This window comes from Triturus cristatus, chromosome 8 (genome assembly GCF_964204655.1).
Source record: "Triturus cristatus chromosome 8, aTriCri1.1, whole genome shotgun sequence".
NCBI lineage: Eukaryota > Metazoa > Chordata > Amphibia > Caudata > Salamandridae > Triturus > Triturus cristatus.
This window is the reverse complement of record NC_140591.1, coordinates 1,528,524,243-1,528,548,529: the sequence shown is the minus strand read 5'-3', so window position 1 is coordinate 1,528,548,529 and position 24,287 is coordinate 1,528,524,243. Positions and strand designations below refer to the sequence as shown.

The following is a 24,287-nucleotide window of genomic DNA, read 5'->3' as shown; positions in this document are numbered from 1 at the left end:
AATCAAAATCAAAGTAGTTTTATTACTGGGTCCAATACTCATATCAATCTAAGACAGCTTTTCTATATCCTGGACAAGGCTCCGCGAACATGCTAGCTATCAGTGGTTGCTTTGTTGAACATAGAAAAGGCATCTGATACACTTCTCTGGCCATAACCTTTTAAGGTACGTAAGATTACGGGAATGAGAGAGGGTATCCTAAAGCGGATAAAACTCTTACATACTCAATCACTAGCTAATGTTCGAACTGGGCTGGCTGCCTCAGAGCAGTAGCTCATATATAAGGGCACAGGACACGGGTGCCCCCTGTCACCATTTCTAATTATAGTTGTTATGGAGCGGCTGGTGTGCATATTGCTGGAAGGGATGGAGCAGGCAGCTACCACAAAGGCAACTTGTAATTTATGGATGGATGATGCACTCTTGTTTTTCAGAGGTTCCAACAAACAGTTTGCCTAAGATAATGACACTACTAGGGAGTTTGGAAATGTAGCAAGGCTCAAAATTAATTGGGATAAATATTGCCTTTTCCTGCTAAGACCAGTGGAGTCCTTTGTCCTTTAAATTGGAACCGGAGATCTTTAGGTATTTAGGCATAGAAATTTACCACGACAATGAGAAACATCTGGCTGGTCATTTTGTTTTAAGAAATCTTCATCCCTTCATGTAAATAGCACCCTGTTAAACTTTTTCATTTATGATCTACGGTAAAAACATGTTTTGAATATTTCAAGCTTTCATCACCTTTCTCCCTTTTCCTTAATTACTTTCAAGCCTGGAGGATGTGTAAACATTCATGCATATGATGTATTTGAATGTTTGATAATAGAATTAGTTAGTGGTGCTACCACCTAACTTGCTTGTGTTTATTGTCCAAATAAATAAGATTGCTCATTAAAAATAATGTTCTTGCTCATGATTCAAGAAAAATTATATTAAGAATATTAACAAGCAATACATAGGATTAAAATCCACTTGTAACAAATTTCAATCACCCACGTTCAGACTTATGTAGGAAACAAATAAATTCCATACAATATCAGTTCCACATGTGATTTAAAAGTAACAAAGATTAAAAAAATACAGACGCATATTAAAAAAGTAAATACTTCAAACCTGGCAATTTCAAACTGAAGAGTAGGGTAAAAATGCTTTGGGGAGTGCTGACAATCTAAAAATATACATAAAGCTCAAATAGTTTAAGCGATTCAAGCATTTGGATCCCTGTTAAGTAAAGAATATTGATTAATTAGGTTTGAAAAATGGATGGGGCTTGATCCATCATATTCTTGAACATGACTGACCCTAAGATATACCAGTCCTGTTGAGCCTATATTCCCACTCCTAATGATAAGTGAATACCACCTATTACAGGCTATTCCGATTCTGGTTAATAAAGTGGTAGGGATGTAGAATAGCATGCCTAGCATATTTTTTCTGCGAACAGGTAAAGGATTTAGCATTTTTACTTAGTGCTAATTTTGTTCAGCATCCAAATCACCCAAAATGTGCCTCCTCAATTTAGCCTTATGTGATATAATATGGCCCCTGTTTCAACTTTCAGCTACACAAAGTGAACAATAAATAGTACACATATACCCACATGGGAAACAAAGCTCATCACATATTAGAACATGCAATAATATGTATTGTGGAAATGTGACCTAAAAAGGAGTATTACTTATCTGGGTACATCCTGAATAGACTAGTATTTCAGGCCTTCCAAAAGCATAACAGGTTTGGAATAAGTTTAATTTCTTCATATAGGACAGCCCCAAAATGATTTTCCTTGGCAGGCAAAGGTCAGGTTCAAACCTTTCTTATGTCTCAGTGTTTGCAATATGGACTGAAGGTAGGACTTTCTCCTCATATGTATTGATCCTTGTGCTATTTAGAGCTTGTTTTGTCAGGTAGCTAAGGAGTTTGTGGTGCAAAACATTCGTATATGATGCATTGGAGTTCAAAGTTAATTAAAGCTTCAAATAGTAGTCAATGCAGGTTTATGAAATGGAGTGATTTGATCAGTCTTGATCTGGAGCTCAGGGAACAGCCTGTAGTGCATCTTGAGCAGATTTAAGCAGACCTTTCAAAATAGTGTTCACAGCTCTGAGATGTCAGAGTACCAGAGTTGGACCAAAGCAGCCTTTTCAATGATGTTCCCAGAATGGAAAGTTTGAAGAACGGTCACCCATTCTTGCAGTCCAAGAGCTTTTTTTAAAGAAGATATTAGGATTTGAAGAGAAAGTCACTATGGTGAGCTTTAATACATTTTGAGGATTATACAAGGTACGATGGAAGCACAGGGACATTAAGAGTGTTGTTAGAATGTAGTCATCAGTAAAGAAGGAGTAGCTTCTAGAAGCAATGTTTTAAGTAAAGTTTGATCTCCAGCTGTTGGAAGAGTGATCTTCTGGATATGTTTCCTTGTGGTATATTTAGAGGGCCACAAGAGAGACTTTTCTTATTGTAGGTTTCCTGTGAATATTTACCATTTTCTCTAAGAACATGTTGGCAATGTTGACCACAGATTTAGCTGAGATTTGAACGGGTGCTTTTCATTTCATTCATAGTTTGACTGTCTACAAAATTGCTCTAGGTCAGCTTCTTGCTTCAGTGAATTGTTTTTTAAAGAAATTAGCTTTCACATGGCAAATAATATTATATACTTTGCACATGACTTGCATAGAGGTAGTGTTTGTAGCTTCTTCCTTGTTCACTTTTTCCAGTTTTCTAATTATCATTTTGCAGGTATCAAAGTCTTTGGAAAACCAAAGAGTAGAGACTTTATCTTTCATACATGCGTGTATGAGAGGAAGGAGCTTGCTGATGTTAAAGGGGATTTAGTTGTAATATTTTGTGAGTTTCTCAGTTTTCCAGAGAGTTGCTATATTGAAATGTTCTTTAGGGGGTTTAGAAGTCAGAGTGTATTCATCTCTCTTTTGAAAATGTAACAGAATAGAATGAATAGCAAATTGGATTTGAAGATGTTTGAAGGGAAATAATCAGGCCATACGTACTGTCTCAGTTTCGTGGTGATAGAGACGCAAGTTAAGTGATGACATGAAGACTACAGATTTCTTTAGTGATTTTGATGGTAGGCTCTGAATGAAGTTCCAGGTATGTTGACGTCTCTGAGGGAGATGTTAGTTGTGCAGTGGATTTATGCAGTGATGAGTAGCTTATGGATTTTGTCTAGGGGTCCTATTCCATGTCTAGGAGGGGGGGTAAGTATGTTTTTGTTGTGCATAGTTTAAGGCAGAAGTCCACCTCATTCTGCATATGACAGCTAGGCCCTGTTCACTTTTTTCAGGTCCAATCCTGAGTAGTCATCTGGTACTAGGATGTTAAATGAAGGAGCAGACATTGGGCAGAATCCAATCTTTGGAAGAAATAAAAGCTTGGTAATCTAGTCTTTTAAGGTTTTACAATCTCACAGGCCTGGATTTGGTGGGCTGGGCTTTAAACAGTACATCTTTCAGATAAGAGTCAAGGTGGTATGTTGTTTATTGTATAGGTGACGGAATGTGAATTTGGTGCTCTATATGTTGGCCTTGCCATGGTATCTATACAGATGATGGTGTCTTTTTGTGCTGAGGAGGATAAGGACATAATTCACTGCAGGTTTTTATGTACGCCTTTATAAGTGTAGAACAAGTTATGGGCCCTGGTCTATACTGTGAACTTGAGTGAATAGGAGGAGGCGGGAAGCTTGAGTTGAATGGAAAATAAAGGTTCTTTAATTAACAGCACCTAATGTCAGCCCATCCATGGACATTATGTAGGAAGCTACATAGTCTTATGAAAAATCAAAGATTAAATGTGTAATGGATCCCACAAAGTTTGACAGGTATGTCAGCCTTCATAGAAGATGTTGACTCATAGATTATTTGAAGGCACAGTTTCTCTGTAAGTCTGTTGGAAAGTGGGATCCATTGCTCTTTAGTACTTGACAGTTCACAAGACTATCTGACTGAGAGAGATGCTGTTCCAAGTTGTCCAACATCCTAGTTCTGATGAAGACCCACTTAATGTATTTTGTGAGGTTGAATTGTCATTGACTTGCTTAAGACTGTTCTTTCCATATTGAACACGACCAGCAGAAACATGCACTGCCACATCAACGTTTGAGCTACTGCAGATATTCCTGCCAAATCCTTCCATTTATGAGATTGTCTCACAAATCTGTTCATTTTCCTTACGTCTTACTCACTTCAGCACTGTTATAACATCACCAATAGCAAATCTTCGTTAATATGGTGAAAGTGTAAGTTAATATGATTGCTCTAAATTGATTAAATGCCATACTAACTAAACAATGACCATGACAAATTCTCTTTAGAGGTTGCGTGGGAAATACTGCACATTTGTCTGTGTTTACAAATTTATTGATAATTTTCTAAATGTAGTTACCCCATGTTAATTTAACAAATATGATATTGAAAGTAAATGTGAAGGAACCTCGACTTTTACTTATTACCTACAAACATCAGAAGGGCAAAGCCTTATAATTTCTTATTTCTGGCTTGCCGGCTCAAGCCCTTCAAGATGCTGAAATTCTTCCAAGTCTCAATATGGAATTACTTTTTCATTTATACACGAGTTTCCAGCACTACTTGGAAAATTGTGCAATTTTGCAGCCTGTTTAAACAGGAGCGGCCCCTCTATTGGCGCACTGTAGAATTCCCCCCCACATCTGTTGCATCATTTTAAGTGTGAAGTGCAAAATGTGGGTTTTTTAAAAATATTTATTTCTGGCTGCGCTGCCACTTTACTATTTTTTCATACATGGGTACCTTTCTGTGAGTATTGGGTGCGGCTGCGGGCAGAGCAGGGATTCCATGCTTGAATTGCAGTGCACATGTCGGGTTGGACAAGTGCCTTTCTGTGTCCAGCCCGACATGTGCACTGATGCCTCTACCCACCTGCACAATGTTAGTGAGCACAAGGGACCACATCCATACCCCCGTCTCCTAAGAAGCACTAGGTTTGCCTGCCCCAGCCAATCCTGGGGCTGCTCTTATGCTGTTTAATAACAAACTTGATTGGGAAACAAGGAGACCCTACCCACAAGGAGCCTGGGTATTATGTGCTGTAAGGAAACAATAGCTCGTGTGGATTAATACTTATCAATACAGTATGTATTCCATAATAATAATCAAAGAAAAAGGGGTTACGAGAGATGTCAGAAGAAAAGGCAAAGCCATACACGTTAGGTCTTTTTTTGTGAAGAATGTTTTTCTTTTATATTACGGGGATATTTACATAGGAAGTGGACATAAATACACAATACAGATTGACATTAAACATACAAATTTCAAATTTACAAATAAGTGTCCCAATGAAAAAAACCTAAACAGACAAGTAACATAAAATGCGACATACAAACAAGGTTTCCATTTATCTTTACAAAGGCAATCACAAATAATTAATAATTCAAATTAGCAACACTTAAACATTCTAAGTATTGATTTAGTGATTTGCCTATCACGTCAACGGCGTTTCGACCCTATTCCAATTTAAAGGGTCTCGTCAGGACTGTCTAATGTAGGGACACCTAAAGAGGGGTATAAGGAAAATATGTATCAAAAAGGAGATCAATTGTCTCAAAGAAAAAATATGGTGGAGGAATATAGGTAATAAGCCTATCTACCTTATCGTCCGGGACAGGTCTAGCGTGTAAGTGTACAGTGACACCGTGCTCAAGGTGAAAAGATAAAATACTCACAGGTACCCAGCCGGGTGCTGCGTGAGAACGAGAAAAAAACCATTATTGTCACAGCTATTGTCCACTTACTTATTATCGAGAAAATACGCAAGTTTTTACTTACCCCTGTGAGAAAAGACTCACACGGAGGCAGTAGCCCACTATTATTCTGTATGCTTTGGATTTAGCGCGATGTAAGGGTTTAATAATGTACACCACCTACGGAAGCTGCTGTGTAGCTGTCGCTTTGTATTCACGAGTCCAGTCAACTATTCCAAAAATACATAAAAAGAAGGACATTGATATAGTCAACTCATGCGGGGGAAATAACCCATCAAGTCTATGGATAACCTATGCTGAAAACTGAAAACGCTGCTCATACCTCTTTTCCTGCTTCTGGGTTTACGAATATCCCGAGAAGTACTGCAGCAGGCAAACAAAGTCCTGTCTGCTAGGTACGATCACAGCGGTTGGTCGGGATAAGGGGATACTTAAACCCGATTCGCTAGTGAACGGCCAATCTAGGGTGTCCAACAAAAATGTGCCGGTAGGGGGAGGAGCGTGACGTTGCCTAGTAACCAGCAACTACTCTCGATCTGGTTAACGTGATTTCGAGAGTTGTAAATAAAGTTATTTGTATTCAGAGATATTGAAAGAGCTGCGCTACGTCCTACAACGCTAAGTAATTAATTGTATTTATGCCAATGGAATACCAGGACTTAAAATACTATCGGTCTGAATAACGTGATTCCAAAGGTGGTAAAAAAGGATATTAGTGTTCAGAGTCATTAAACTGTATCAGAGCAGTACTACGTCCTACGACGCTGAGCAATCAGTAGTGTTTCTGTCAATGGAGTTGTGGGACTTAAATCCATTATTGTAACGGTGGCATGAATTCAATAGCAATAAACACAGAAATTACAATGGCTACTAGTATCAGGTTTCTCGTTCGTTCATCAGTTATGGCATATATCAGTGTCAATTACTTCGATTTTTTTAACAATATACAGTGAACACCTATAACATTCATTAAGGTCCAACGCCAAGACAGTGGTAGGAGTATGTTACTGACTATTTTAAAAAAATTAAAACAATAATGCAGATGCATGACATATACTACAAGAAGGCTTAATTTAGTTTTCTTATCAAAGCCAATATGTGCCTCCCACAGTGGTTAACTCTTCAATAAAAAACATTATATTACTGTACATTTGTTTTTGTCATAGCTGTGGAACCCATATGACAATAAATCTCTAAACCTACAGATTATACATAACCTATTATTACACATGTATAATTAGGGCCAATTGATGATCTTACAAGGTGATCTTTAATATTTTTGCCTCTTTTAAAGGCAAACATTGGTGTGTCAATGCTGGAGTCTATGTTTTGAATAATGTGCCAATTTTTTGTGACCAATTTTCGAATAGCATTCGTATGTATACCAAACGTGGTTACACAGATTAATTTGTCTACCTTGGTTTTCACTTTAGAGCACAAATTTGTCCTTAATGATGAAAATATATACCACTCAAAAATTAACTGTTGGAAAAGATATATCGACGACATTTTTTTGATTTGGTCTGACACTGTTCCTGAGTTTAATAATTTTGTTTCTTATTTAAATTCAGTTCAACCACACCTGAAGTTCACATCCACCATACATGATTCATGCATCGCCTTTTTAGATCTTAACATCTCACATGATGATGGGAAACTCTATACCTCATTGCACAGGAAACCAACTGAGCGTAATACGTTACTCGCTTATAATAGTCATCACTCTCGTGCCCTGAGAGATGGATTGCCTCATGGACAATTCTTGCGAATACGTCGCAATTGTACAAAAAAAGATAACTAAATGAGAGAGGCATACATTCTGCGAGACAAATTGTTATCTAGGGGATACCCGAAAAAACTAGTGAAGAACTCTCTGAAAAGAGCTTGGTTTTGCCCCAGAGAGACACTACTCATTCCTAAAGTGAAAACCAAGGTAGACAAATTAATCTGTCCATGCCAAAATATGAGATCTTTGGAATCGACCTGGGGCTTACCAGATGTTAAAGGTCACTATAAGTGTGGTAACTGTGTCGCCTGTGAATTTACAGCAAATACCAAAAAATTCACTCATGGAAAGGTCGATCAACAACTAGATTTTTTTGCCAACTGCAATACCAAAAATGTGGTATACTGTATACTGTGTCCCTGTGGGCTACCATATATTGGACAAACCCAACAAATTGTTAAAGCACGCATAGGGCAACATCGCAGTAGGATTAGGAATTCTGTTCTCAATGCCCCACTGGTTAATCACTTTGAAGAGAAAGGCCACACGGCAAATGACATTCGCTGGCAAGTAATAGACAAAGTGATTGCTCCAAAAAGAGGTGGAGACTTAACGCAGATATTGCAACGACTAGAGTGTCGTTGGATTGAACGCACTAGTTCTATAATGCAAGGGCTGAATTCAGCTGAGGAATGGCGTGGGTTCATTACTACCCTCACCTAATTATTGTTGCGTGCGTACTCAGTATGTCTCCCAACACACCCTTTCCAATACAGCTCTAACTAAAATTTCAAAGATGATCCTTCGTGCTTTCACATGATTGGCCCTAATTATACATGTGTAATAATAGGTTATGTATAATCTGTAGGTTTAGAGATTTATTGTCATATGGGTTCCACAGCTATGACAAAACCAAATGTACAGTAATATAATGTTTTTTATTGAAGAGTTAACCACTGTGGGAGGCACATATTGGCTTTGATAAGAAAACTAAATTAAGCCTTCTTGTAGTATATGTCATGCATCTGCATTATTGTTTTAATTTTTTGAAAATAGTCAGTAACATACTCCTACCACTGTCTTGGCGTTGGACCTTTATGAATGTTATAGGTGTTCACTGTATATTGTTAAAAAAATCGAAGTAATTGACACTGATATATGCCATAACTGATGAACGAACGAGAAACCTGATACTAGTAGCCATTGTAATTTCTGTGTTTATTGCTATTGAATTCATGCCACCGTTACAATAATGGATTTAAGTCCCACAACTCCATTGACAGAAACACTACTGATTGCTCAGCGTCGTAGGACGTAGTACTGCTCTGATACAGTTTAATGACTCTGAACACTAATATCCTTTTTTACCACCTTTGGAATCACGTTATTCAGACCGATAGTATTTTAAGTCCTGGTATTCCATTGGCATAAATACAATTAATTACTTAGCGTTGTAGGACGTAGCGCAGCTCTTTCAATATCTCTGAATACAAATAACTTTATTTACAACTCTCGAAATCACGTTAACCAGATCGAGAGTAGTTGCTGGTTACTAGGCAACGTCACGCTCCTCCCCCCACCGGCACATTTTTGTTGGACACCCTAGATTGGCCGTTCACTAGCGAATCGGGTTTAAGTATCCCCTTATCCCGACCAACCGCTGTGATCGTACCTAGCAGACAGGACTTTGTTTGCCTGCTGCAGTACTTCTCGGGATATTCGTAAACCCAGAAGCAGGAAAAGAGGTATGAGCAGCGTTTTCAGTTTTCAGCATAGGTTATCCATAGACTTGATGGGTTATTTCCCCCGGATGAGTTGACTATATCAATGTCCTTCTTTTTATGTATTTTTGGAATAGTTGACTGGACTCGTGAATACAAAGCGACAGCTACACAGCAGCTTCCGTAGTTGGTGTACATTATTAGACCCTTACATCGCGCTAAATCCAAAGCATACAGAATAATAGTGGGCTACTGCCTCCGTGTGAGTCTTTTCTCACAGGGGTAAGTAAAAACTTGCGTATTTTCTCGATAATAAGTAAGTGGACAATAGCTGTGACAATAATGGTTTTTTTCTCGTTCTCACGCAGCACCCGGCTGGGTACCTGTGAGTATTTTATCTTTTCACCTTGAGCACGGTGTCACTGTACACTTACACGCTAGACCTGTCCCGGACGATAAGGTAGATAGGCTTATTACCTATATTCCTCCACCATATTTTTTCTTTGAGACAATTGATCTCCTTTTTGATACATATTTTCCTTATACCCCTCTTTAGGTGTCCCTACATTAGACAGTCCTGACGAGACCCTTTAAATTGGAATAGGGTCGAAACGCCGTTGACGTGATAGGCAAATCACTAAATCAATACTTAGAATGTTTAAGTGTTGCTAATTTGAATTATTAATTATTTGTGATTGCCTTTGTAAAGATAAATGGAAACCTTGTTTGTATGTCGCATTTTATGTTACTTGTCTGTTTAGGTTTTTTTCATTGGGACACTTATTTGTAAATTTGAAATTTGTATGTTTAATGTCAATCTGTATTGTGTATTTATGTCCACTTCCTATGTAAATATCCTCGTAATATAAAAGAAAAACATTCTTCACAAAAAAAGACCTAACGTGTATGGCTTTGCCTTTTCTTCTGACATCTCTCGTAACCCCTTTTTCTTTGATTATTATTATGGAATACATACTGTATTGATAAGTATTAATTCACACGAGCTATTGTTTCCTTACAGCGTTTAATAACAAACAGCATGGGAGTAGCATATGGACTGGCTCAGAAGAAGACGACCCGAGTAGTCCTCTTTAGCCCCAAAATCATGAAGCAGCCTGGGGGAGGGAGGTGCTTTACTCTATGCTTTAAATAAGTTGTTAACATTATGTTGTTGAGTTGTTTCATTGCTCTCATCTTGGTAGGATTGGAGCGGAAACAGCTCCTCCCTTGTTTACAGTGTTGATTTCTAGTTTCCACTTTCCCAGTATTTATTTTATATTTGCATCAAGCAGCCTTGGACTTTAATCTACTAAAGTGCACACTTAATAGGAATAGTAATAATGTCAAACATTTAGAGGTTCTATTTACATAAAAAATATACAGTTTTTGAAACCTCCTTTATGAAAATACATACATTTTTATAATATTTTCAGAGGTATTTCATTGGTTCTATTGTTCAATGCAAGGAGATTACATCTGGAATATATTCTGGTGACCGCAATAACGACATTTGGTTCTATGAATGAGTTTCGGACTGTACGAATGGAGCTAATGCGCTAAACTAATACACTATACATAATAGGGTTTAAAAGCCAGTGAAAAGAAATACTGAAACCAATCTTAAAATTGGAATTGCAATCAATGTCTGTGGCAAAAAGTGTCAGAGTTTGTACTATTAAAATATTTATATGGTATGAACAATAACATGTAAAAATGTTAACGGGGGCATTCAGTAAAGAGAAAAAAAACAGTAGTATTTACCAAGTCCACCATCACTAACAATAAACACTCGAGAACGTTGCTTTGTGTTTCTGCTGGAGTTTTGAAACCTATGTAACATCATTCACTGCATGGTCCCTATAAAGGCCTCAGCACCGAAAATGCGGTCAGACTGATAGACAGCCCTTCGGGCCGACTGCCGCATTACGATTCAGGCGGTCGGAACCTTGAATCTCGGGGGATTGACCATCTCCTCCGAAAGGATCTACTCATCCTGTTGGGGTGGCTGTCAGAATTGTGATCCTGAATGGAGGCGGTACCTACTCAGGCAGCACTGTCAGGATCACAATATCCCTTTCGGACTGCGTTTTCATGACGGTCCCACCGCCATGGAAATGCAGCCGGAGAGAAACTATTGGGGCCACTGCTAAGTGGCCAGGAGGGCACACGTGGTGCCCCCCCAAACATTCACACAATATGGCGGATGGGACCGTAGACTCCTTGTTGGGCGGTCTCATTCCCACTGCGATGGCAGTCGGATGCTCGTCCTACTTCATCGTAATAAGGCCCTTTGTACTTAAGGGTTTACATCTTATCTCAAATAAGAAGCCTTCATTTACATTCCAGCATTACCTTTGACCAATGTACATGATGCTGAGCTAATACAATTAAATCTCTTCTCATGAGTCTGTAAATATAGAATGGAGGTGCTAGAGGCGATACAGTTGGCAGTGTGAAATGTTAAATTAAATTTACTCAATTAAACAATGCTGCTGAATTGCAAAGATTGTCTGATGCCTCTGTATTCCACATAGTTCACAGTGCAACAATATTGAGTGACATAAGGGCACATCCCTCTACATATTATTAGTCCACATATTGTAGCTGCCATTTCTAGATACTTCATTAACATATCTGGACTAATTCAAATGAACAGTAAATTGTTAAGTTAAAGGAAATTCAATGTGCATATTAAACAAATGATCTCAGATTCAAAAGCTCTTTCTATTCTTAAAGACATTTGCACATCTATGTAGGATGTAATTGTGAAAATATAATTATTGACGAATAAAAATCTATATCAATTTGGAACAAGAAGTGATTTTGAAAATCATTTTGCAAATTTACTGTGGGATCAGAGTTGTGGGAATGTCAGAGTGGGACGTGTCAAAATTAGGTGAATTATCACAAATACACAGGTCTATGGGTATCCACGTGTGGAAGGGACATTTACACCCTGAAAGCAGGCAGAGATTTACACCTGTCAAGGGAAGAAGTTACTCCGTTTATTAGGGAGGAATAGGAAGAAGTACCCCAAAATTGATTGGTTGCAGTGGAAGGGGTTTCACCAGTAGAAAAACGTTGTCCTTAAAAACAAAACAAAAAATCTTTGGAAGTGAAAATGCTCTTTACAGTAACATTTCCTTATTTGGGAATCACATAAGCACATTGCCAGGTGTGACCCTTCAGGAAGACGTCTGATTCTCTTTATGCGTTGGTCTCAGAATCCCTACCCATCTTTTCAGTTAGTCTTAATAATAATATAATAACAGCTACTGATAGAAACAGGAATATCGAAAATTGATTGAAAGAGGAAGGTTGTACCTTTGTCGGAACTGTGTGTTATCGTAATAGCGACATGATGCATTATTGTCACATTTTCTTTCCCATAATAGACAAGTGCTATCGATGACGCGTCCATACAACACAGGGCAGGGCATCCAAGCTGAAAATAAATTAAAATGTTGTTAAACCCGGATATTGAAAGACTCAAATTCCGGCATACTCTGTGAACAAAGAGAGACACGTTTTTTAATAGTAGGAAGTCGGTTCTTGGCAATGCTGGGCTTCTGTTTCCTCTTGTTATACAAAAAACATCTTCCCTCTGGCCCTGAAACAAAGAGCCTTGTGTTATTCGACTCCCTGCATCACAAAACGTTTTACCACCCGAGGGTGAAGACATCGCAAACAAGAATAAGCTCTGTACTTCAGCAGGTACAAGGAATCAGTACACAATAACTTAAAAGGAACACACATATAAGCTTATTTCCTCTCTACTGCAGCTGTGAGAGGTCGCAGCTCACAGCAGTAACATAAGATTGAAAATGTAAGCAGTTGGAAGAAAATGCGGTCTTGAGATAGCCGCCATTCTTCTCAGAGGGCCAGCATCGACAAGAAAACAGGTTACAGGAGCTGTGAGATCTAAGTGTGGAGGAAATGATTCTGTCACCAGACGTCCACCATGTCAGACTACGACATCCGCAATCCAATGCCTTTAGAATTGGTTCGTGCAACAGAAATACCACATACATACACCACATGCCTCGTTTCCACACCATCGTGACATGGAACGCAATGAGTCAGACATTCTAATTGTCCAAAACAAAAAGCAATGGACAAAAATGCCAATGTGATTGGCGCTATTATCTCTTTTAATGGATGACGTGAAAAGCAGAGGGGTGCAAAGCTGGAACGAGTTTTTGTAACAGTTGTGAATTTCTGTGTAGGTTGAAAAGTTTTTCGTTTTTCACTTTGCCAAGGTGCACAGCAAAAAAATTCAGCAAAAGGTAAATGTGAAAAGAAAAATTTCACAAACATTCGCCTTTATGAATACAAAAGCTTGTAAAGTGTTCACTGCAGAGAAATATTTTGCTTATATTTTCCAGATTGGCTGGGTCTGAGTAGATTGAAAGTTACCTCACAAAGCCATGAATATTATTTGTCGATTCACTAAAATTCTTAACTTAAGATACAGTGAAGGTAAACAACAACACTTTGCAACCTTCGCAAAATGTGAAAATCAGAAACTTTCCAAATGTTCGCTGCAAAAAATCTATAAGCGAGACTTTGACCCAAATTAGGTGGGAAAGTAAAACATTAGTCATAACAACTGCCCTGTGACTTGTAGTGCAGTCGTAAAATAAAATGTGAAAATGGTGTTTCAAACATGCACTCCCATGTGAAACAAGAAAAGCTGTGTACTCATTCTACAGGTCTAAGCTTTATTTCATGCTGCAGAGGAGTATTCTCTGTCCATGGATGCAAACACTGTGTCCCTTGGTGCTACTTTCTGAAACAAGCAGAAAGCAACTTCACCATGCACAATAAACCAGAACCATAAACAACATGAATATCTGCTGCAAAAGGAAATTAATCACATCCAACAACACCTATACATTACCACAAGGTTAAATCGATTCCCAGGGCTCTGCGGATACCATTAAAACCTACCCCTTACAGATCAAATAAGATGTTTATGCTGTTTTTCATACATATTCTCTAGACCTTTCTAAATGAGAGAAAAATGTAACAGAGACACTATGTATTACAAACTTGATGAAGGTAACAAACGGGCAGAATTATATTATCAAAAAGAGTTTCTAAAAAAACAACAATAGTAACTTCAGAAGTAAACAATTTATCAGAAGAGGATATTATCAAACAACTCACAGGTAAGGGAAATGAAGAGACACCCAACAAAGGGTAGGCAGCACAAAAAGCGGGTACATATAAAGAAGTGTCTGGTTTATAGAGGAACCCGGAAGGAAACAAAAAGCCCCAAACATCAAGGGTAAGCGAAAAATCAGGAGGGGACAAAGAAAAGGAAAAAGACAGGAGAAATCTTTGCAGTCAAACAAAAACGCAATATCTCCAGTTTACAACTGAGTCAACAATAATAAAATAGCTAGCAAAAGAAACAACTTTTGTAACCACCAACAGAACCAATCCTTTGAAATGGAGATTTCGTTATTCAAATTCTTGAGAAATTTGCTGCTTATTTTTCAACACTTCCAAAAGCAAAGAAGTAGAGAGGCACTTTATCCCTCCAATATCCAGTAAAACACATGATATTTTTTGAAATATATGTCATCAACCGCTTCCTCAGAAAGATCATCAATCATATAAATTTTACAGAACAAGAGGAGAACTCTTAAAATAGCTGATAAAGGGGGCAGATTAGGCATCATAGGCACCACATTTTAGAACTATAAAGTTCAAGAACATGTGTGTGTATATTCAAAAAACTTTTGCTTTGCAAAATGAGGGCGCACTGACACAGCAGCTGACCATTGTAAGTCTTTATTCTCCACCAACGGGTACCCATGAATTTCAATCTGCCTGACGCGTTTCGGAGAATAGTCCCCACCATCACATTTTATGAATGGTTAGCTGCCCTCCAATGGGCTACTCAAATGTGCTTAATCCCTAGTTGCATCATGGGATTTGTAGTGTGTAATTGGCCTAATCTTCTGACCCAGGTAAAATCTTCTGAGCCCAATAAGCTTCTGAGCGTGGGTCCGTACACATCCCTGAGGACTGCTGCTCCACAAATGAGGCTCGGCAGATTCCAAACCTTGTGGCCCCGTTTACATCCATCAGGTGGTGCTGCCCTCCATGGCCCAAGCCGCCGCGAATACATCAAAAAACGTTTGCTTAGCAAAACGAGGGCGCACTCACACAGCAGTTGACCATTGTAAGTCTTTATTCTCCACAAACGGGTACCCAGCACTCTGAATTTCAATCCGCCTGACGTGTTTCAGAGAATAATCTCCTTCCTCATATATATATATATATATATATACTTACCATTAGAGAATTATCTTACCAGAGAATTTAAAGATTCACTTGAAAAGATTCTGATAAAGGTAGAGGAAATATGATGAATAGTGAAAAAACCCCAGAACATTTTTACAAATGCAGTTTCCCAGAAGACCAATATATAAAAGTTACTCATAGTCATTCATGGTGCAATTGACCAGCATATGTGTCTTCGGCTCAATACACAAACCTTTTGGAAAATATCTTCATGAGTTTCTGCAACCAATAGTCCCAAAAATATCACAGACCTTTCCAACACATGTCCTGATCTGCATATAAAAGTAAAAGAAGATTTATTGCTATGAACAATAGATGTCAACTCCCTTTGTGCCTCCATACCCCACACAGAAGGGATAAAGGCAGTAGAGGGGGCATTCTAAGAGAGATAAGAGCCAATATATCTTCTTAATTGAACTTTTATACTTTTTGGTTTCAAGTCAAAACCAGTAAGAACAAAACAGATTTATTGAAAAAGCAAAAAAAAAAAAAGAAAATCACCTTCATTTCTAAATTCTTGACCTCAAGTGTCGGTCTTGGCCCTCCCTTGTAGGGCCACCCCCAAACGTTTTAACTTCACTCATCCTGTTTTATGAAACCATTTTTGTTGGCTTTAAGACTCTGAGCACTTTACCACTGCTAACCCATGCTAAAGCATGTGTGCATTCTCTTTTCAACATGGAGAAATTAGCTTATGACCAATTGCCACATTTAATTTACATGCAAGCCCTAGTTAAGAGGTACTACTGGGTGTAGCTGACAGACTTTGTAAATTCCTACAAGGCAGTCACACAATAGAGGGATAAGGCCATCTGCTGGCAGGATGGGGGGGGGGGGGCGGAGCCGAGCACAGACCCACTTAAACCTGAATAGCCTGCAATCTGCCTTCAAACAAAGAGCCTAACAACCCTGTATTGCCACTTCAACCAGCTTGGAGATAGGGGAGTCAGGGAATTCCATTCACTTCACAAAACCTATCCAGAAGCTTCTCCCTCCTTTCAGATGAAGGGCACCAGGGTATAAAAATGGGACCTTCAGCCCCACTCTTCAGTTCACTTCTGGACTAGTATTACCAATGTTTTTTCTTTTAAGTACTTGGGCATCCTGTTTGATGACAAATCCTCCCGAGGCCCTTCTTTTCAATCAAAGAAGCTTTCACTAATCAGACTGTGTGGAGCGGTTTTGGACCTTAGTTCAAGGATGGGTAGGAAACTTGGCAAAGTACTGATCCATGTTTATAAAGCAAAGTATGTCTCTGCCACTAGTTATGGCAGCGACTTTTGGGGGTTTTGGTAGGAAAACACCGTTTCTTAGGCAGCTCCTGGGTTTTCCCCAGAGCTCATCTACACTTGCTCTGCATGAGGAACTTGCCATTAGTTATATCTCATACCTCATTAAACTTTGTCCTTTATTATGCTGGATCTCAATTTGGCTATTTGGCGTAACAGCAAGCCAATGCTTAACAGATTGATAATTAAGGACTGTCTTTCCTTATGTAACCATAAAGCCAAGTTATATTAAGTCCGCATTGACAACCTAGAGCCGCCCCAGGTTTTTTTAACCCAGTCTGCGGACGTTGTTAAAAACAATTCTCAGTGTGTCAAACATAACTTTCTGATGGGTCTTTCAGCCTCTAGAGAGGATACAGAGCTCTGCAAACCATCTGTTTGGGCCTTCTGTCTGAATAAAACAGTTAGCTCTAAAGAACCATGCCTGACCTGGGTGAGCTATACCTACCCCCGACAGCTTTTATCCAGATTCATAATTATTCACAAAAAAGGTCCCTACGGGGGAAGTGTAGCTCTTGACTTCGACGGCAGTAGTATTGCATAAGGCATAGAAGAAAACCTCTCAAATGAATGAGTTTCAGTTATGCATTTAGTGCATTTATTTATACATATCCAATTTTTGAATATACACAATGCAATGCTTATATTTTTCTTAGGAACAAGGTGCTCCTAAAAAAGTGATGGCTCAGTGAAAGTGATAAAAGGTGAATCAAAAGTGCATACATGATATGTACAAACATATATTCATGTGGCTGATAGTGATAATAGAATGTTTGAAGTCAACACCCGTGAAACGAGTGTTGATATCCACCATCAACTTTTCAAAAACAAACTAAAACAAAATAAAAACAAGAGCTATGCCCTTTCTTTAAAGTTACAGCGCTGCCCAGTGTGGTGGGCTGAGCGCGCTGGGCTGGCCTCAATGGAGACCTTGTGAATCCAGTTCTAGCACTGCACTCACCAGTCCCCCGGGGGCAACGTGCACTCACCTGTCCCCCCCGGAGCAGAAGCAGGCATTCACTCTAGTGCTCCCTTTTGTTGCAGTGGCAGGCACATTTTTTTTTTACTTTCACGAGCACCACTCCATATGCTGCGGTACTTGTTGGAGGGAAAGTATTTTCTGGCTTGCAAAATGCTTTTGAATCATTTCATCCTTGCATTTTACGGTCACAAGGCCTGTGATTTTACCAATACATCGGTATCAATAAATATATGTTTATCGATGACCAAATAAAGAGACGGGTACCTGTGTCTGCGTTCGCCTGTGCGTAAAGTATAGTGTATGAATGAACTGCTTTCTTCTTTGGTACTCCTCGAGTGTGGTGACACACTTATTTCTGTAATTGTTCAGCTGTGAATGAGGAAATTGAAAGTGAAGTTTCTGTCCTGCAAAGGCAGGGTTTTTGGGAGGTCAGCAGGAGCCCAGGAGACAACCCTGGCTGGAGAGGCTAGCCTAAAGCACACAGACACCCCGCATTGCAAGGGGCAGCACTGTGTTAGGGGATCGCACTTTCTCAGGAGTGAAGGGCTCTCGTGTCTTGGTAAGTCTGCAGTGATGTCCCTGTTCAGCTAGGCGGAGTGACAGCAGGATCAGATGACAACGAGAAAAATGCCAGAGTGAAAACAGCAGGAGCATTTACAAGAGTAAATATAGAGTATTGCAGCTGCCTGATTTGGGAATGCCTGAAAAAAGTAACTAGACTGCAGAAGATACCGACTCCTATTATCTGTGTGGACATGGACATGCCCAAAGTTGTGGTGTCCTTTCCTCCGGAGCGCTCTTCAAAGCTGCTGTACTTGTCCATGAACAGAAGTGTAGCAAGCATTCAGCGGGCTCTGGCGCAAGCAACAACACTGCCCTTATGACTGCAGTCGAGGCAGTAAAATACAGCAATCATTAGGGTTCAAGTTGCCCGCTAGGGTTTTGGGCCTGGGTGCTGCAGCACCTGCTGCACCAATGGCAGCCACGCTCCTGCTCATGAACAGACCCACTCTCTGCCCCAAAGCCTTGTAATTAATGCTATGGTCGGCTCTACCCATCCCGCTCCGCCCATCACTGACAGTAGATGCTTCTCAGTTCTCACCCACAAAAGTTGGAATTCCTTCCTCAATCTACTATATGCATAGAAAAAAAACTTTCTTGATAACTCCGCTGTTTCAAATCACATTCTTCAACAACCAGCTCATGAACACCTTCATGTTCAAATAGTACAGACAACCAGTAAACACAAAGAGATGTCTGGCACAAAGACAGCTACTCCCCTATGATGGTACCCGAGAGGCTGCCTGATCTGTTTTGAGCTCCACTTTTCGAAATGGCACCACCAAATCTTCACTGGAATTGAAAAGTCGGTTCCATGAGTCTCAGTGTCTTAGCAGGAGGATGTGCCAAGGCCACACTGCACATAAAGACATGTGATTTTAGTTGCACACGAGTTATTTTGAGTTTGCTTGCACAACCACTTTAGGAGTAGCAATGCACTTAACACTAAAACTAAAGTAGGTATACATTTGTGTGAAAAAAACGTAACAGATGATCGCATATTGTAACAGACAACATCAAAATGAGTCTTGAAGACATCCAAATCCCACTTACACTTTGAATGGGAGACAAGGAGGCTGTCTTCTTATTATATGAGCTGAGCCTGACCATGGCCCAATTCTTGTCATCACAACAAGGGCAAGGTAGTAAATAATAAAGGGAAACAAATATACCAAAGACATTATACCTGCTTGTCCTCATAAACGAAGTGAAATCTCTCCAACCCGAAAGTGATTTCAGATCAACAATACCAGCCTCAGTCCTCTCCTGAGTGGGTGAAGGAAGTGCCCTACTCAGTGGCCTGCCCGACTCTACCTCAGCACCCCTGAAAGGCATATACATGCTGCAGGTCTTCAAAGCACGGCCTGACGGAACATGAATTTTAACATCACCCCGACAGCAAAGGTGCTTCTCGGTTTCCTCCCACTAGGCCCGCATCATCTTCAAGACCAGCTGCATTACTTACAAAACCATCAGAAAAAACTTTCTGAAATACTAACCACTGAAGGTGGACAATACCACACAAAGAGCATTGAATTCATTGGACTGGAGATAAAGAAATGCAGGCCTTCTCAGCCTAAACTTATAGGATTTGAACAGCTGCCCCATCAACATCAGAACAAGCCACACCCCATGCAATTTACATCTACAAAATGCCAAAGCATGCCTTGTGTGCTGACCTTAGTGAGGTTTCACAGGACTCTCTCCTGGGACGGTGACAAATATCCAAATAAGTGGCAAGTTCTGGACCACGGAGATCAATTTAAACTGTGTGTTCATACTGGGTTGTGTGCTGGGTAAATGGGAGACTTTGCTTCAAACCGACAGAAATGTGTGAAATTGTGTTGTCACATTAATAAGGTAGCATTCATTCACTGTTTGTGTAGAGACAGATACATTTCTACCACACTGTTGTGAGCAGGTGAGGATAGTTTTACTTTTGGTCCATGTTTTACACAGCTTTACCGCACATGTAAGGATGGGCACACACAATAAAACAAATATTGATATATTATAATACTTTTACTTACCTAAAACTCTCAGCAACATGAACTGTATTCCAATGACGAGTGATTTATCTTCTTGTTCCACACTCCTGAGAGGAGAAATCAAACAATCATTGTATCAGAAAAACGTGCCTAGACCAGGAATTTAAACATTGTAGCAAGAGAACCACCAATTTGCTGCAACATAAATGCAACTAGATTTGATGTGACATACTGTCATTTAAACCATTCTCTGGGTTCACCCCATGACAGACACAAGCTAATGTTCGATCTGGACTAAACTTCCATGATCTGAAGAAATGAATTAAGAGAAATATTAGAGCTCTGAAGTAAATTGCGACTTGATACTGATAATTATATCCAAGTATGATTCAACCAACATGGCATAAAAGACATATAAACCGCCTAAAGTAGAAAAAAATAACATGCTTGAGTAACTTCCAAAAGTGTCACAGGAGGCAAGTTGTATACCTACCAATTCATTCTGCAGAAAGCCATTTTGAGACGTAACAGCAATATATACAATACACTATAATTCATCCAGTGTGCACCACAACAAATGTAAATGTAAATGTAAATGTAGTGAATTTATATAGCGCTCCGCACACCCACGAAAGGGTTTCTCAGGCGCTGTGCACATACCGCTGTGGAACCCTTCCTGGCCTTTCCCTGTGAAGTGCCCACTCCTGGGCACCCCCAAGGTGAAGCCAGGCATCCTAGCGCTGTTGGGGCCGTTGTGAAGATTAAGCAAGCTATTGCCCAGAGTTGCAGAGTGGGACCCATGATTAGAATAGGCACCGAGGCGAGAATTATCGGGTCCGGGGAAATTGAGCCCAAGACCCGCCGAGGCGGAAATTGAACCATGGTCCGGGCCAGACCTCTGCATCAGGGTCTGCCGCTCTAACCATTGAGCCACACTTCTCCACCAACAAGAGACTGTTAATCCCATTTCAGTTTAATGGTAACAACTTCTGTCACCTCCTTGTCGAAGCAAGTTCGTAATTTAACATCTTATGCATATTTTACACATGCCAGCCTCATCAAACTATACGAATACTTCGCCAAGGGATGCCCAATGTAGGTCCATGAAGGCCAGCTACCTGCTAGAGTTTGAAGGTAAACAGTGACTACATAAATGAGCTGCATGTGTCTTTATGCACATAAATGTATCTTATGTGGATATCAGGGCCGGACTGGGAACCAAAAGCAGCCCTGGAAATTTTTGTTAGAGCAGCCCCAATACTGCGTGCAGCAAGTAAGCACAATGAGCGAGCTCAACGACTACAAGGTGGGGTTTGGGGAGTATTTCTCCCAAGAAATGTTGGGAAACAGTTGTGAAAATAGTGTACCAGGCCACAAGAGAAAAGGTCAGTTCTGCTCAAGGGAACAGAGGAAAGACCTGAGGTCTGTCTGCTCAGAGACCGTCACACAGATGAAGCCTGTTTTCATTGTGGAGTCCCCTTTCATACAAGAGGGAGGGAGGCGGCACAAATGTGCCTGAACCAACAAGGACTGCCGGTGTGTTTTTGCTGTACAGACAGCTAGCTGGTAGTATTCACCTGCGGCTCTCAAAGCGCTCTCCTAGCCCTTAGTGAGACCACCAGGCCAGCAGTGAGAGCCCCTGATGCTGCTGCGCTGTGGGAGGCTGGAGCAGCCTGAGCCTGCTGCACAGTGACAGTGACTGACCGCATGTGCTTCAAATCAAGGGATTTTCATTTAGTTTTAAAGCTCAGCTCGCATGTACTCTTCACTGTACTGGCAGGCAAACCTGCCCGAGCACCCCCCCAGGCCCTGAGTCACCCCCAGGCAGGAATGTGTCTAGCACCAATGTCTGCCTTTATGCTTGAGTCACATACCTAACTTTGGCACAATGATGTGGGAGCGCAGGAGTGGGACTGTTTTACCTGCCATCTGCTTTTTGTCGTCATTTTTAGGTCTTGCCTGAGCCAGCGCATTCGCTACTCTGCGAGACATTTAGTAAGCGGCTTTTGAAAGTGCCACCACAGGCTTTTGGTGGCCTCAAGCTAGTGTGCACGTGAGCGTGCACGTGCGCAGCCACCATCTATCTTTCCTCCGTCACACAACTCCCGCTTCTCCCCCTCCCCCACCACAGATCGCTTCTTGCGGCCGCTCGCGCTCACGTGCGGCCAATGCTTGCATCGCTCGCCGCGCTTGGTCGCGATCACTTTCACGTTTGCAGCCGCGTCACTTTCACGGCCGCGCGGCCAATGATTGTTCACATTTAATTTTGTGCCATGTTAAATGCTTGCGTCCTATGTCTGTGCCCTATAGTATATTTATAAGCTTAAATCCAAGTTCCTTTGTAGCATAAATTGCTTATATATACAAGTTGCAGTTTAATAATCGGACACAGGCTGAAAACCACTGACACAAATCACAATTTTTGCCACTTTTCACTAACGTTTTGTCTGTTTTATTGAGGTGAATTGAGATTTTTTGTGTCCTGCAGATCAATGCATTTCTGACCCAAATCCACGTTATCCTTTTAACCTTCATAGGGTAGCACCGCAACATTGGGGATCACTGCTCTTTAGAATTTCACGTTGAGCGAGGATTGAGGACTTTTAACTTTGATGGTGAGTTTTACGGCACGGTGTCCAGTGTGACTCAAGGGACCTTGCTAGGGTGGCATTAATCACACTTCCGAGAGGGACTAGGTGAGATCACTCAGCCTAGGGAAGCCTAGTGTGTGTTCGGCTTCTCAAAACCTCATTGGGACGGCGCGAATGGAAACTATGGTCTATATTTTTTTTTAAATCGATTGTAACGTTGTCCCCTTTAAATGCTGAGGCAGAGTAGTGATTGCCTGCAAAAGAGGCATTCAATTCAAACTCGTTACTTTTGGTACATTTTCTGCAAAAAGTTTCTCGGCTGTAGTGAACCATTTTCTGCAAGTTGTTTCTAGGGTGTATTGAACCATTTTCTGAAAATTGTTTCTAGGCAGTATTTGCACGCTCTAGCTGTGGTCTGTCTCTTCAGCAGCCGCAGGGCCTCAAGTCTCCCCCTTCCCCTCCCCGGTCAATGCTTGTCTATTTATTGCCGTTTGCGCCGCCCTCCATGCGGCGCTGATTACATGGTGTCTGTTCAGCCTCAGCAGAATACAGCCGTCTTCTCCCCGGGCTGGTAAAAAGGTCTTAATCAGTCGGTTCGGGATTCCTGGGATGAAACACGCCTTATCCTCCCTTGCCGACATTGAACGCGTGCCCCTCGTGGTGGTGCTGTAAGCCCCAGCTGCCTCTCAAAGCCAGGGTCGTGACTGAGCCTGTCAACAGCAGCCGCGCCCAAGTGTAGAGACTTCCCAGCAAGTTTTTACAGATATATCCACGCAGTGTAAACCTCACTCTTCTTGTAACAATCACTGCAGGGGAAAAAATGCATCACTCAGGCCACAGCCGTCTACTCTGATTGGTGGATCGAGATCACTAGCACAGGTTGGGTATGCGGTAATACATACTTCAGGTCCAGTGCTTAATTTGTAAAAAAAAACAAGCATTGGCATAGCCAATAGGTCTCGCCTTAGGGACCTTATAAGTGTTTAGTTATCCAGCACAATATCCTTGGTGCAACAACATCAAGTGTTGGATGGCTAAACACTTATAAGGTCCCAAAGGTGAGACCTATTGGCAATGCCAATTCTTGTTCTGTTTTTCACATTTAATGAGGACAAGCGCCAAGGTAGCTGTTTTTGGAGCGCATGTACAGGATGTGTGTGCGTCCTAAAACAGCTCCAAACAATTAAAACGGGCAACAATTGAAAGATACTATGGGACCGCTTAAGTCTCACCACAACTTCAGAAGACCAGAACGGACTCCCGGGAGCCGAAACCGGCCTCCATGCGTCAAAACCAGCCTCCAGGAGCTCCGGCCTCCCGGGGGATTGCCCGCTTGCATGGCTGGCCAGT

General features: G+C 40.7%; 1 protein-coding gene across 3 annotated transcripts in view; it reads right to left on the bottom strand.

The window, feature by feature from the left end:
• Window positions 1-24,287, bottom strand: part of LOC146806066 (solute carrier organic anion transporter family member 2B1-like) — a 456,740-nt gene that overhangs the window by 21,476 nt on the left and 410,977 nt on the right. For all 3 annotated transcript variants that reach the window (XM_085623369.1, XM_085623367.1, XM_085623368.1), the window contains 2 exons: window positions 20,389-20,453; window positions 12,536-12,656 (listed from right to left, as the gene is read on the bottom strand). In XM_085623369.1, coding sequence (XP_085479495.1) covers window positions 12,536-12,656; window positions 20,389-20,453 — 186 coding nt within the window. The remainder of the gene's footprint in view (window positions 1-12,535; window positions 12,657-20,388; window positions 20,454-24,287) is intronic.